Source organism: Chlamydotis macqueenii, chromosome 17 (assembly GCF_036417535.1).
Source record: "Chlamydotis macqueenii isolate bChlMac1 chromosome 17, bChlMac1.mat, whole genome shotgun sequence".
Taxonomy (NCBI): Eukaryota; Metazoa; Chordata; class Aves; order Otidiformes; family Otididae; genus Chlamydotis; species Chlamydotis macqueenii.
Genome location: NC_141572.1, coordinates 8,916,763 through 8,932,353, shown reverse-complemented (window position 1 = coordinate 8,932,353; position 15,591 = coordinate 8,916,763). Strand labels below are relative to the sequence as shown.

Genomic DNA, 15,591 nt, shown 5'->3' with positions numbered 1-15,591 from the left:
GGTCAAGAAAGAGCTGCTTCACTGATCTGCAGTGTAACAGTATAGTCACTCAGCAAGATAACACAGGCTCATGTTAATTACCTACAAAATCTTTGGATTGAAACCTTTAAATTACATTAAAAGATACCAAAATGAGAACATTTTTTTGCCTCAAATATTTTGACTGGTTCAAAAAAAAACTGCTAAAAAAGCAAAGAGAGCACTGTTTCTGCTTCTATTGGCTTATCCATACAAGCAGAAAATTACACATTCCAAAAGATAAACAAAACTCTTCAGAGAAACACTATATATTTTTTTTTCGAAGGGCCTACGTTAAGAGATAATACTGTAGCTTATCAAAACTGGCCCACTGTCAGTAATTGCTTTTAACATTATTCACAAAATCGTACTAAAATTCCACAATGCACTTACAAAAATTAAGGAAATATTTATTATAAATCAGGCTACAATTAGTTAACAATAGTGGCTCCTTTTTAACTAACTCTACAAGCTGACTTTCTTCAATCAGTATTGTAACTGGCACATCTGCAGACAGGAAATCCTCAACACTACCAAGTTTCCCAGCATATTATCTGAGACACCTGGTGTGGGTGTGTTGATACAAAGCAAAACAATGAATCATACTGACTGCACATCAATTAACCAGCTTTAACTGTTAATATGTTTAATCCTTAAGGGTGGGGTGTCAATTTGAACACTAAAAAGTCAACAGAAATAACCCAAACCCTCAAACTGTCCATTTTGTAGTTTTTAAATACAGATTGTAACTCAAATCTATGACAAAAGTTATAATACATGTAGTTCCTCTGTATCAAAATAGTGAGTGGAGTCACATTACAATTGAGTTGCAGTAGTATATCATGCAACCTTACCCCATTATAATTAACACTAACCCAAGATGTTTTTTGTATTATTTCAATTTAATAGCTCTTTTTTATAATCTTTGACAAAAGTAAACAAATTCACTTGACATTTCACAGGCATGACTCCACCTCAGTGTACTTTTACCAGAAAGCTTGAGAAAAATCAAATACAGCATTTAGAAAGACACATTTTGGAAACATTTTCATCTCACCTCATGAATATAATTCTACAGTTTTCAGGATTGTCACATCTCCAGATAACATGACCTTTTTTTTGCTCTTGGCAAGAACTAGTGTCCTTGGTTGGTTCTGGTGGGCATAATCCATTACATTATAGGCTGTTTCCACAATTTATAGAAGCCCATTACACTTCTAAGATAATAGTAATCACAGTAAGCAAAATAAAATGTTTGTCACCACACATAACCTGCTCTCTTTTTGGCGTTTTAGGAAGATATAAAGCTGGCTTAACCAGGAGAAAGAAATAACAGGACAACAGATTTAGTCCACTGGGCAAAATAGAAAAAGCTGTAAATGATCTGTTCCTGTTTCCTGTAATGGATCTATTATAAGACCACAAGAATTTAACTTTATCTGTAACGCTTCCCCACTACTCTGAAACAGTAGTGTCAGATAAAAAGAATAGCATAAAAATGAAGTCGTTAAAGGAATTGCTAAAGCTGCTGGTAAAACTGATCATTCTTCTGCATCCAACCAGATTTCTTGGGCAGTAAGTTTAAACCTATTTACTTTGTTCACCAGATAGCATCTGCTTGCCACATATAACTACTACCTTTAGCCATCCATTATTTATCTAGAATTCTAGATATTCAGAAAGTTTTATAAGCATAGAAGAGGCCTCCTATTCAGGTGGGCTTGCAGTCCACATGAACCAAGATAGGAACCGAGGGCCGGCTTTTAACAGTAACAAACGAGCAGCTTGTGGAGGCAACACAGAAAGAGTATTTTCATTCCTGTGGGCTGTAGCTTTGTATCATACATCATTTAGCATGTTAATCCTTACAAGAAGTAGCATTTGCCTCAAAGGATGCAAAAAAACATATTTAATTCACATTTCTCGTGATTATGCTCATAGCCATTTGTGACAAAATTCTTTTATACCGTTTCACTCTGACTTAGGTATCATGTGTCAGTTCCAAGGGGTCTGAAACACATGAAAGTTCCTAAACAGATATCAAAAAGCTCTAAAGTTCCAAGGTGCTCTGGAATGAGGTTGGAATTTTTAGAGGCAATTACTTCTCTCTCTCTGAATTTGATGATGGCTGCAATAACAAACTTAAGCAGCACAGTTTAGAAAAATTCCTAGAAGAAATGGCCGCCTCTTGAACAGGATAAACAGGAACTTGTAGTGAATAGTTTCATAAATAAGGCCAGTATGGACTTAGAGAACACTACCTGCACCACAGAGGTTGCTGGAATTCATTCTCTCACCCTCTTGTAAACGTGAGGAAGACTAAATGGTCTCCCATTTATTGCAGCTTATGCAAAAGGAATTCTTCCATTCACTGTAACTTTCATGTGTTTTTAGACTGTAAATGAATGAGTCCGGCATGCAAAAAAAAAGAATTTAAAAACTATCAGTGTTTAGGTCACTAAATATTTAATATTAACAAAAAAAAAAAAGGAGGCCCCATACAACATGAGAAGACCACAACTTCAGAATGGAAATAATTGCAAATAAATGTTAGGATAATCAGGTTTACCTACTGCCCACATCACTGTATCAAAGGAATCAGTTTCTTCTCTGTCCAGCTCAGTATTTTTCCAGGTGACTTGCAATCTGTTGCTCTTCAACTTTTCAACTTTGCTTGGGAAACATTTCTTTAAAAATTTTGTGCCATAAGATTCCATGTGCTCAGTTACTAAAGATGCCATTTGCTGTTGAGTAGGGGGAAAAAAAAAATGTTTATTCTTAGATATATGACCTTTTTATTGTAAAACTCTCCTTCAACAGATTAATGAAAATCCAGTAAACACATTGCCCATTTCAAACATTCTTTGTCACTTGGTTACTACGCATTGTCTATATGTTAGAATTAATTGAGCCACTATGACCTACAACTCCATTCCAGGAGGCAGCTACATCTGAATATTCAAATTATTTTCAAAAAAGTAAAATAGTATATGAATAAAATAGTTGCTTTTAAATCATTTGATACTTTTAAAAAAATAGCATCTAGAGCATATTTGCTTTAACATTACCACAATTACAATTTTCTGTCAGCTTGATGATAATTAAATACTTTCATAAAACTAAGGAAGAAAAATATTTCCCTTTGCCATGACACCTGTCACTTGTCTGCAATGACTATAAATCACTAAGATTTCCTGGAAAGTTCTACTACAAAAAGGAAAAAAATTATTTTGTCCTGAGAACCTGTTTGAAATAAGGCCACACCACAGCCAAACAGTAAAGTGTGCCATCGACAGGTTTATCCAAAGACGTCATTGCTCTTGACTGCAGTAATTCTGGTTGCACTTTGTCAAACAATATGCTTATTACTTAAAGGACATTATCACAAAACCACTCACATAGAACAACGACATGCAAGCTCTCAGCTTACAATACTTTATTTCTGAAGTTGATACTAACTAATACGAAGGCAACAGCAGGGTTGTATCTCTGCAGAACCATGATAGCTCACTAACCAGTTTCTGTAAGATTCCATGTGGCTACAGACTGAACATAATTATTTTATGTCTATTGATACTTTCTTAACTTTGAAATGCCCATTGTGCTTTTCCTGCTTGCAAAGGATTCGGTTCTCAGAGAAAGCCCTACTGTAAGTGTTTTATGAAGTCTCACACACACACTCTTAACACTACTCCCCTGCTTCCTCAGACCTCATGCTGTTACAGGTGTAGATTTCTTCAATGATGAGTGCAAATCCCAAGACATGCTCTTATACAATGTTTTGCAAACTCTGGTACACACACCACTAGTTTTAAAGAACCCACTTCAAAGTGGGAGTGGCTGGCATGCAACCAGGAGCTGTCACTACCTGCAGTGGTACTTGTCACTGCTGCTTCTAACAGCAATATTTCCTCCTCAAAACCTGTGCTGTTACACATTAAAATATTTCCCCTACACCTTGTGTATGCAAAGAAGTTCTTAAAAACAAGCCCATAGCTCTGTCACTCTTTTGTCACTTTTGGCCTGTCAATGTTTTGCACTATTGCAACTAAGCATTAAAAAATCCAAATTCATTACACCAGCAATAGTTAAGTGAATATGTATTCATTCCCATTCTGAAAATACTATTTTCAAGTGATTAACACAACATAGTCTTCATTCTTGAGGTTGACATTTTCCACAGTTATTTGCCTGAGAAAAAAAATGTTTTGCAAACTTCAAAGAAAAAGTTCAATACCCATGAGAGTGAAAACCCAGAACTCTCTCACTATGTTAAGAACACTACAGAAGTTTTTCTTTCGTAGTAGTTTAGCATCAAATCTTGCAGGGACAGAATATTCACAATCACCTTTAACATACACTCCCTACAGATCTAGGGACCAAAAGGACTATCGGGCCATCAAAGAGATCATCTCACCTGTAGAAGAGAGGCTACAAACTCACATCCAAGTAATGGCTTTACTGGATCCAGCAACTTGTCTTTAACCTAAACGTGCAATACTGTCTTCTATAGCTTCTTTAGGCAGTTATACCTTTTACACAAATCCTATATAAAACCTTTTGTTGTTGTTGTTGCCTTTTCTCACTGTTATTTCTAATTGCTTTTATTCTCTTTATACAGAAATGGGTTCCTGGCCACAACTGTCTTCTGTTTTGTCAGCACAATCATGATCACTGTTACTTTTAAATAAAACTCAAAAATCTTTCCCAGTTTTGAAAGAGTTTTTTTTCCTCTTTAAATTTCCCTGCCTGAAAGTTTTTGCTTTTAATTTTCTGCAGCTTAGGGTTGATAGTTCCACTGAAATCACTATATATTTTTTTTACCTAGTTATAACCACCACTGTTTTGAAAGTGGTAAGGTTAAGATTCCCAATTCCTAGTCTTTACAAACTTTCAGCATAGTGATTTATTTATGTTCAGCATAATGAACTCCATATTGAACTACTTCATATTAAGTCCAATAATTTATTTTAAAAATAACTATCTGTAACTCCTAGAAATTCAGGATTGTTTTAAAGAGATTGTCTAATGTTTTTAGCAGTGGCACAAATCCCTCCTCTGCTTCCCAACCTTTGCAATTACCTTTTCCATTAAGCAGGAGGAAAAAAAATATTTACTTTTCTGAGTACAGTATCAAGAAATATGATAGGAAAACAAGAGCTAATTTTTATTTAGTTTCTCTTCAGAAAGCATGTACTACAAAATGTTTGGAAAAGCCAATGACAGTTTTTCTTTAGGAGACAAAAATAATCGAAGACACTTTTTAATATATTTGATATGTAAGGAGATGTAAGATATTCCGTACTCACCTGATCAAACCCACGAAGTGGGATGCTTCTCATCATGACTGTAGTGTCCAATCCAATGCCCGTCAGAAAACCAGCACACTCAAGTGAAACATCTGGTGAAGCATCAGTTAAGGAAATATAAACAATAATTTGATATAAATGCAATATTAAAGGGTAGTATACAAGTGGGGGTTTTTACCTAGAGATATCAAGTTCTTCTCATATAGATCACAGAATCATAGAATCATAGATGACAACTTTAGCTTACTTTTGTTGCATAAAATAAAACTCTAAAGTCTTAGAATAGTTTACTCATAGATAACATGGCTTTTAAGATCCTGAGAATTTATCCTCAGCTGACCTTAATTCCCAGGATGCTACTGCATAGAAAACTATTACTATTCTATTTCCAACTCAGACGGCATCAGCAAAGGAATTCTGAAAACTGAGCTTTCATAAGAAAGACAGCTATGCTGCTTGTAATCATAAATCATCACAGCTTTTTCAAAGGATACAACTAGCTCCAACAACCAACCTGTTACATAAAAAGGAAAAAAGAATAAGGCAGTGGAATGAGCTTGTGCATATTTCTGCACAATGAAAAAAACCGATTTTCTGAAGTATGTATAGTTATAAAATTACAGGTTTGAGCAGTGGATCTGATGTTAGATGGGCAGAGTGTGGCTTGTAAACTCCAACAAAGACAACACTATAACATGTGGGCTTGTTTTATTAACAGAATTTTTAAAAGAATGGGCTTATAAGACACAAGGAATTGTTTTTATATTGTGAAGAAATATGTAAACACATACTCTGAAAGACAAAGCGAAGAAAGCCATTAAAAACTCAGAGAAACTAGGAAGGTTAAGAGGCATCACAAATATTTCAATTATGTTCTATGATATACCTCTGTTGGAAAAATCTGGAGTGGACACTGACAGGTTTTGCCCCCAGTGCCTATTGCTACAGATGCCTCGTCTTTACAGGGCATCTTGGCACCATTGCCTCTGAGACAGTAGGCAACATATAAACATGCAGACATGCAGCACTCTTGTTGGAAATCAAGCATATCTCAAATTTTCTAGAGGTATCTTAATTACTAAATACATATACATTTGAAATTCATCTTGCTATCAAGTAGATTACAGTTCCCAATATTTTAGTCATTGCTAAATTTCATTTTTCTTTATAACCATCATCTTATTTATCAAAATGTCGAATATTTGCCCTTCCTGTCTTTAAAAATTTTGTGCATGCAGTTATAGAAAATGTTTCATAGATTTGCCTGGACTAGTATTTACCAAATACATCCATTTTAGATCTTCAATAAAACTCCAGCTCCCATCTCTCCCCCTATTTCATACCCTTTCAACCAAGAATATCACTGAAGTTGTACGTCAACATTTTTAATTTATGAGGTGTATCAGCTCTCCAGCATGGCAGTTTCCATGCCTGTCCTCATATGCCCCATACACTGCAGCAGTCCTCTCCCTTCCACCACATCCCTCAGTTCCCTGCAGCTGCTGGGTACACAAAGGGCAGAACTCTCAGTCACCGTTCCAGAGGTAAAAGTGGGTCCAACCGCCCAGTTACTGACACTCAGCTGCTGGCCAGGCTGCACTCACATTCCTTTGCTGTTCATGTGTTATACAGACTTGTTAAAACCTCACAGTTTGGAGATGCATTCCACAGAGTATTTTCACTTACAACAAAGTCTTTTGTTAAGTTTTTGAAATAGGAAAAAACGCATCATTAGGGATCAAAGTTTCTAGTTACTATGAGGACAGTGTAGAATGTTAGGCTCTTTCTGACTATGATTTTCATCTCTGGAAACACATGTTTTATGAAGAACTTTCATCCCCATGCTTTATAAAGAACTTTTCATCAAAAAACAGCGACACAAAAACACAACACTCAGAATCACCTGAATACTTGGCACATTTTTCCATTTATTGTGGGCATTTTTTTAAAGCAGATGTCTCATACTGCCATATACAAAAGGTAAGGAAAAAAAAAAAAAACAAACACCTTTGGATTTTTGGGTATGGGAGAAGTAGTTTACTAATTGCATTTTGGAAAGCTAGAAATTTTAGAAATTTACTTGAATTTAGAAATTTGCTTTAAAACCTCAACATACAAACTCACATAATCACAGAGTTTAAATAGGTTATTTAAAGTTAGGAGGATAAGCAAAGAAGCATAAGCGTTATAAGCATAAGTCACAGAACCATATCATATTCTTTTACCCATATCCAAGTAGCATAGGCTAGTATGGTGCTTCCCAAAATAAATACAAACCCTTAAACCCATGGAAAAACACACATAAACTGAAGGCTAACACAAAGCGGTGCATGCATTGCAGTCTCTTTATAAGGAGGTATCATTCATCAATTTTAACTACAATTTACAAAGCAATGGTCCTCCCTCTACCCTGTTACCAGGAAAACTACTGGTACACACACTTACAAAGACAGAAATGTGTTTCATAGAAGGACATAAAAAACCTTAGAAAATTTAAATATTTCATATGTGAATACGTATGGCAACTAAAACCAAATGTTAGAGGCACAATGGAGCTCTGCACTGACTAGCCACATATCCCTAAGAAAGTTATTTTTCCACAATACTGAAAGAGAGAAACAAGTCTAATACTTGAAAAGCTCAGTCTATCCTATGCTAAGAGAGCAGAGCAAAAATAATAGATAAAACACTAGCTTGTGGCCTATACCTTACCCTACACCAATCCGCACCATCTCCTAGTTCTAGCAGAGATGCTTTTAAACTTCTGGAAAGAGCAGACATGGGGGCTGCTGCTCCGTAAGCCCCAGGGACTGCAGAGTCAGTACAACACATGTTCTCTCACAAAAGACTCTAGATAACATCTATCTATCCTATAATAAAACATACAGCTTCGGAAGGTGTACAGAGAACAGGTTGAGCTGAAGAGATTAAAATCTGCTAGTCTGCGTTTTATGTTTGGCAAACAATTTAACATAGTGGGAAACACATTTTTCCAACATTAAGGTATCTGATTCATCTGTGAATGGATGATCATCCCCTCTTTTAGCACGCAGCTCCTGGGAAGTGCTGCAGAAAGCCACATGCTGCCCATAAAGAAACACCTACTGGAGATTCACAGGGACTAGAATGGGAATATCTGTAATTTGTGCATACGTTTGTTCTTCTTTTTCATTAGATGAAAAATAGATGCCAGCTGGCATTCATTCATAGTATCAGCAGCACATTATTCACAATTTCTTCTACAAAGTAAAAGGTTCCTAGGCATTTTCAGTGTCTAACAGAAAAGTTAAGAAAGCAGAACCTAATTTCCTTCACACCTGCTCAATCTCTCATTCATTCTGAACATATTTCAAGACATCTTTTCTAATTCACTCTGCCAAAACTCTTCATCTCAGTAGCAAGAATTTCTTCACACTGTTTGTATATCTAAGGAACTTCTAAGTTGGTTAACGGTTTGCTCCTCTTTTTTTTTTTTTTTTTTTAACATGAATAACTGCAGGACTGACAGTTCTATCATCTCCAGGCATGTAATTTGTAGCTGAGACACGTACATTTGGAGAGGGAGAAAAGAAAGAATAAATACAACACAACTCAGACTAAAAACAAAAGGTGTTAAACAGAACCTTGGGAATATTTGTAATAGAAACAAATCTGACAGAAACAAACCTTTAACAGCTCCCCCCTTCATTTGCTAAGACACAGCCTGATAAAGCACAGAAATGCTACTGTAGCCCCTGCAGGCTTATTTTGACTAAATCTCAGGAATGCAACATATAAACACTAGACTCCCACATTACACTGTTACAACTTGCTTTAGCAGCAACTGGACAAAAGCCACATTTTCACAGAAACATCTTACAGGGATAAATTTTATGTTTAGTTTTTGTAGGTGGTTTTGCTGTTTTGGGGTTTTTTTAAAAACAATTTCCTCACATAAATCATGCTCTCAAAATTCAAGAGGTGACAAACACTACAAATAACAGCAAATGTACTTTCCCTTTTAAACTGTACCAAGGAGTCTTGTTTATCTATTTAATGTTTAGCTTAACACTGTGCATTTTTTATATTCGAAAGTTACAGCCATGAACAGCATCTCTGTTTTCTTTCAAAGCACCACTATTGTAGTTTCAAGTCTCTTTTTCTTATATATACTTTGCTTTTTCTAGAATTGCTCAACACAGAAAACAGTATTATCTGACTTTCATACTAGCAAATGTGCATTTCCTTATCAAAATTATTTGCATCGGGAAATCTCTGTGTAGTGCAACGTTGACTCAGAATTTTACTGTGCTATGAGCTGTAAAAAACAGACTATGGCATTTTAGTATTTCCATTAAATTTTTTAGTATTTCAGTTAAACAATAGCTCCCAAAGGCAAAAAGAACCCGATTGTCTCATCATATTTTCTTTTGTTATCTGAACGGACACACTTAAGTGAACATAAAATTACGTTGGATTTTCTTTCCTAACTGAAGAGCAATTTCACATATACCAGTAGCAACGACAAGGGACAGTACAGCCTTCGTTTAAGTTTATGCTGCCCTCTTGTGATTTCCATGCATAACTGCGACCACAAACAAGTCACCTTAACCTAAATGAGGCTCACCTAAGTGATTTTCACCTATGGTGAAAATGCATATTTAATTTTATTTTAGAAGGAAATTTCATAACGTGGGGGGGAATCTATTGGTTACTAAGGAAGGTTGGTAGTATGATGTTGGTGCATAGCAAAACAAATTATCAGAAAGAAAACAGGACAGAAAAAAAAAAAAAGAAGGTAATTTAGAACATTTTTCACTTTGCTATGAAGAAAAAGCATGAATACCAGCCATGGTAAGGCAACTTACGTTTTTCCAGGAGAGTCTTTTAACCAGAACAGATCATCACTTGTGATTCCATATTCCAGTGCACCTGCAATCTATGATCACACAGGTAAGATCTGGAGTCTACAATGCAAGTCCTGGCAGCAAAGAGAAGCTAAATAGGCACTTGGGCTGTATTAGCTGAAGTACAGCCAGTAGACCACGGGGAATATATCTGGGGTTGCCCAGATACGTTATCCAGTCTTCGTCTTTGGAGATTTTAAAAATCTGACTGCTAAAAGCCCTGAGCAACATGATCTGACCTTACAACTGACTCAACAGCTGTCCCCAACCTCCTCGAGCAGGAGATTGAACTAGACGACCTCTAGAGAGCCCTTCCAATGTGAATTATCCTGCAGCTCTAGGCAACATCAACATACTAAATTGATGTAAATAGTTTTCCATGGAAATGTTTTTCTGAAAAGCCTGTGCTTTAGATAAAGTGTAATTTTTCACATGACACAATTACAAATATCTATCATGTGTTACTTTATCTTTACATTCTTTATCCTCCAAACATTCATTATTTTCTGCAACAAAACCAGTAAAGCCATTGGAGTTGTTAGACGGCAAGCGTAACTCACGTGTGTAGGATATTTTGGTCTTCCTCCAGTAGCAATGACAATATTTTCTGCAGTAACAATAGTCTACAAACAACAATATAAAATCAAAATCAAGCATTTGAAATTTTTTTCTGTGTTTAGATTTTATCTTTGTACAAATGAGTGAAAAATGAGAAAGACGGTGCGACCATCTGCTATTTATATGACATAATAATCAGCAATGCATTAAAAAAAGGATGGAGATAAAATAAACTAAACATGCAGGAGTTTCTTCTACACATTTTCTATCAGTTTTTGTTTTAATATTAAGGTTATAATTATTCCTATAGTGGACATGATTCTGATGATTACTTCAAAGCAACAGTTGGCAGCTTTTTAAAAATAAATTTTTGCTTAGGACAAAACACACAGAGATCACAGCAAGTGAATTCTGTCTCTAAGGCCTGGAGTTAAGCTACCTCAAAAGTGGTATGTTTTTAAAAAATGTTAGGCATCTAATCCCAAAACACTTTTGCTCTCTCAAGTTGATATCAACCAGTAACATTATATAATTGCCTTCAAAAAGGTGTTAAAAATGCAGTTCAGTCTCTTGTTAAATACGCAGAAATGGCCACAGTTCCGTTACGTGACCAGTTGCTTGAAGCTGTGCATTCAGTGCAATTGCCTCCCACGCACAATTTTGTATTAGAAAGCTAATCACCCTTACAATTCATCTGAAGGAGGAAACCACCTCCTATTGCTCAGAGCAATAAGGAGATGTTGGTTCTCTTTACATTTCTGGAAACATCTATCAAAGCAGTATGACTCTGACCAAAAAAAATCCCCAAAATTATTTTTGTCTCAGCATTTCCATCTGCAGAGAAAAAGTAATGGCATCTAACAGACAGGTTGGAGGCTAGGGACTCAGTAGGCAACAGTCAAGTTCATAAACATCTTCTCTAGGTGGAAAATGCAAATCTCCCTCACTGAAAAAATATTGAATCCCAAAGCAATTTGCAGAAGTACAATCTAGCTCCCAACTGACCTGAAAATGAAAACGTGAAGACCTGAAATGTTTGAAGTGAATGATACTGCAGAAATCAACAGAGCAGCTCACCTCTTTACCCGCTTTTGTTAAACCACGGACTGTATGAGGATCAGAAAAACTCCCTTTCATGTTGAAATATTTCACCTTCCTGTTTAGAATAAAACAGCAACATAAATGCACATGTAATGAAGAATAGGAATGAAATAAAAATCAGCTACTTTTTTCATATCTGAAGTGCTAAAAAGGATAACAAACAGGTATAGAAAAGTAAAGGAAGAAAATATTTCATAGGATTGTTTGCAGCTCTGTCACATAATTTAAGTCACTTAATTCTTGTGTTACAGTTAACTCCTCTATACAACAGAGTACCTGACCTTGTAACAAGCTTTGGAATCAGGTTATTGACCTCTTCAAATGAGACATTTTCCACTAGCCATAGCAGCATTATTACTATCTGTAACACTACTAATACGATGTTCATTTGAGAGCACACAAAAGTGACTCAGCAGGAGTCACAAGGCTAAATTAAATTATCTATTAATATAATTTCTCTATAAAAGGAACTGCATGCTGAAAAACTTGGAACTATTTCTGCAGTGAAAGTAAAAAAAAAAAAAAAAAAATCAGCTGCTCTAGTATAGTGTTACCTGTGGACTTGTATAGCATATAAATTTTGGTGGACAAGCTTGAAATTATCTTGAGAAATCCTAACTACTTGATATTAATGCAAAAACTCTCCAGCTTAAAGAGAGTATTCCCTGATCACTACACTGTTCGGCACTTTCACATACGGGCACTTTCAACCACTATTCCCTAGAAAAGGAAAGGGGGGGGCGGGGGGGGCTGGAAAATAACTTAAATTGGCAAGGGAACTTACAGTCCTGAGCAGAAAGGACTTATAAACTCAAAATACCAGCTCTAATGAGAAACTCCAAAGACAATTCAGCAATGCTACAAGGAGAAGAGCAGCTCCTTGACTGCGGGAAGAAAGATGAACTTCAAAGGCTTATTTACTTGTCTTGTAGTTGCACTCTGTGTCCCCAGTTCAAGGACTTCACGTAATTCTGAACAGCTTGTGCCATCACAGACCTATCACAAAACAAGAAACTGAACATGAAATCATCACATTACAAGTTCAGATTATGCAACTCAAAGATACAGGCAATTGCTAGAAATTAGGAACGTTCTACAGTACTTTCTGTTATAAAAGTGAAGTCCAAATCAACATACTATTTGCCCTGATAAACCAGTAAATACAGTTTTGTGTTTTAAGCAAGGAGTAGTCTAAAAAGCTTCATGCAATATTCACTTCTCTAACTGTTCCTAAGTAAACACCAGCTGGGTAAAGTTGTTACACATTTGCAGCACAAAAGAGTGGACATGGGTAATAATCTTTACCAGGTAAGATGAACAGGTTGGGCTATATTCCAGCCATAGCGTTGGGCATCTTTAAGGGCATTCCCTAAAAGGGCTGCTTGATGCATAAGCTTTTTAGGAATGCAGCCAACATTCACACAAGTTCCACCAAGTCCCCATTTGGTTCCTTGGGAAAAAAAAAAAAAAAAAAAAAAATGAAAAGAAAGGAAAAATTAAATGTACCAGGTTAGTGTAACTTAATGCAGTTGGGTTACTGAGAGAATTAGGTTGTTCATGCAATTAATTAAGAAGTTTTGAAACAACACACAGTTTACCATCTCCTACAGATCAGTTTCTAACTCTGCCTATGTTTATTTGTTTTGATAGATAAACGTAAACAACATTTTCACAGAGACAATATTCTCACATATTCAAGTGCAGAGACTTACTACAAATGGTAGCATCAAACATTGCTAACAACCTTAAAGCAGAGGAGAAGCAGCCAGAGCTGAGACATTGTTGGAGGGAATGAGCAGTACAGCAAGCTGGGCTTAAGAACTTTTACTACAAGCAAAGCAGGCAGCGTGGCTTTGGCCACTTTGCTGCCCGGAACAATGTCCTCACCTAGGCAATCGTTTTACACACATGTCCAAATATTATCCCAGTATTTATCTTCCATACCTTGTGGAGAAGGTTCCACATAATCCAAAACCGCCACTTTCTTTCCAAACAGTGCAGCTTTAAACAAAAAGCAAGATTAGCAATTTAGAGGCGGGAGAAACACAAAAACCTACACATTTTTAGTAGCATAAGTACAGACAAGAGTACTGGAGATGACGGCTAGTAGGTTTTACTGTCTAAGTCAAGATGCCAGATTAGGGACTCAGGCTGCCTAGATAGTCAGCAGATTCTCCAGAAGGCACTTAATAACCCAGACTAGAGCCTCCAGCTTCTACCAACACTAAGAATGCAATTTGACCCCAAATGAGATGTTTAAGAACTTTGTGGGTTGTTGAGCATGTTACACTGGGTTACAAAGGGGCAAGGTTCTCTATAGCAGTTAAACAGTTCTTGGAAACAGTCTGAAGGGACTGTTTTTTAAACACATATATAAAAACCAGTATAATCTTAAAAATACATTATTTTACAAAAACAGTGAAATAAAAGCTTATTAGATTTTTCCATGACAAAATAATAAATATTTTTAAAAGGTTAAAAGGAAAGGCAATCAGGATCACTCCACCTGAGGGTGTGAATTTGCAGATCAACTGTATGAAGCTGAATTAATGATTAACGTGCAGGGACTGAAGTATACTATGTTTCTTAATACATTAGACTGTCTTTAGAGAGACACTCTTTAGCATTATCAGTAACACTTTCCTTAGTTTCCATAAACACCACTTCAGCAAAACCAAAACTTCCGTTAGCTATTTATACATACAAACCTTCTTTTGCACAAGCAAGGCCTCCAGACCCTCCACCAATTACCAGAAGATCATACTCATTCTTTCCTGTGAAGAGGATTTGAAAAAAGAAGAAAAAGAAACAGGGAAGGAAGATGGGAGACGTATGTAAGCAGGTAAAAATAAAAAGTATGCTATTTTTAAAAATTAATTATTGCTGATTTGGGTTTTCTTTACTTTACTAGAGCACTGTATTTTTCAGTGTCCCAAAGCATTTTCTAAAAATCATTAAATCTAGTCTGGTTTTGTGAACTAAATACAGAAAACAAAGCAATCCAAGAAAGTGAGGAAACAAATTATGTTTTTACACAATGTCCCAAGAAGGGACATTGTGCATGACTAGGCAGTTGCAACTGGGATTCAGCGTAGATCTTCTATCTCTGCATTACAGCAGCAAGTTCCACACAGGGATTTTTCAGCGGGGTCACCTTATGGGACTGGCAAATCTTCAGCTGCAACGTAGGCTTGCAGAGGTGTGCTGGGGTGGTCGGAAGGAAGCTGGCCCCTTCTGCCACCTCAGCTGCCCCACAGATCAGCCCAGTCTCCCACAGCAAAGCCCACAGGGGAGCAATAACTCGTTTCTTAGCGAGGCCACCAGGACAACCCCCGTTTTCAGAGAGCTGTCAGCAGTGCAGGGAGGACAGCTGAGGCTCGCAGCATCCGATACCAGCTGGGGGACTCTTTTCGGCAGTTCAGAGCGGGCAGTTGGACTGGGGAGGCTGATATCTGCCGGCCGTTGGAGTTAAACCCAGAGGGAAGGTTTGGCTGCCTCTCGGGCTGCCCCGCTACCTCTCCAGAAAGCCCCACCACAGGGCCGCAGGAGGCCTTGCCCACTCCACAGCCCCCTGCGGCTCGGGGACTCCCTCAGACACCCAGGAGCCAGGGCCAGGCTCCGAGAGAGGCACCGGGGCGTGGGTGGCTCCGAAAGGCCTCACGGACGGAGGCAGCCCGCCACCCTTCCCGCCTCGGCAGCTGAGGAGGGGACTGGCGCCA

The 15,591-nt window shown here is 37.1% G+C and overlaps 1 protein-coding gene across 1 annotated transcript in view; it reads right to left on the bottom strand.

The window, feature by feature from the left end:
- Window positions 1-15,591, bottom strand: part of TXNRD2 (thioredoxin reductase 2) — a 36,672-nt gene that overhangs the window by 20,819 nt on the left and 262 nt on the right. Inside the window, exons 2-11 of the mRNA XM_086761408.1 lie at window positions 14,581-14,646; window positions 13,817-13,873; window positions 13,178-13,322; window positions 12,794-12,868; window positions 11,849-11,927; window positions 10,774-10,836; window positions 10,175-10,245; window positions 5,822-5,841; window positions 5,328-5,419; window positions 2,588-2,762 (exon numbers count right to left, since the gene is read on the bottom strand). Of these exons, the coding sequence (XP_086617534.1) occupies window positions 2,588-2,762; window positions 5,328-5,419; window positions 5,822-5,841; window positions 10,175-10,245; window positions 10,774-10,836; window positions 11,849-11,927; window positions 12,794-12,868; window positions 13,178-13,322; window positions 13,817-13,873; window positions 14,581-14,646 (843 nt within the window). The remainder of the gene's footprint in view (window positions 1-2,587; window positions 2,763-5,327; window positions 5,420-5,821; window positions 5,842-10,174; window positions 10,246-10,773; window positions 10,837-11,848; window positions 11,928-12,793; window positions 12,869-13,177; window positions 13,323-13,816; window positions 13,874-14,580; window positions 14,647-15,591) is intronic.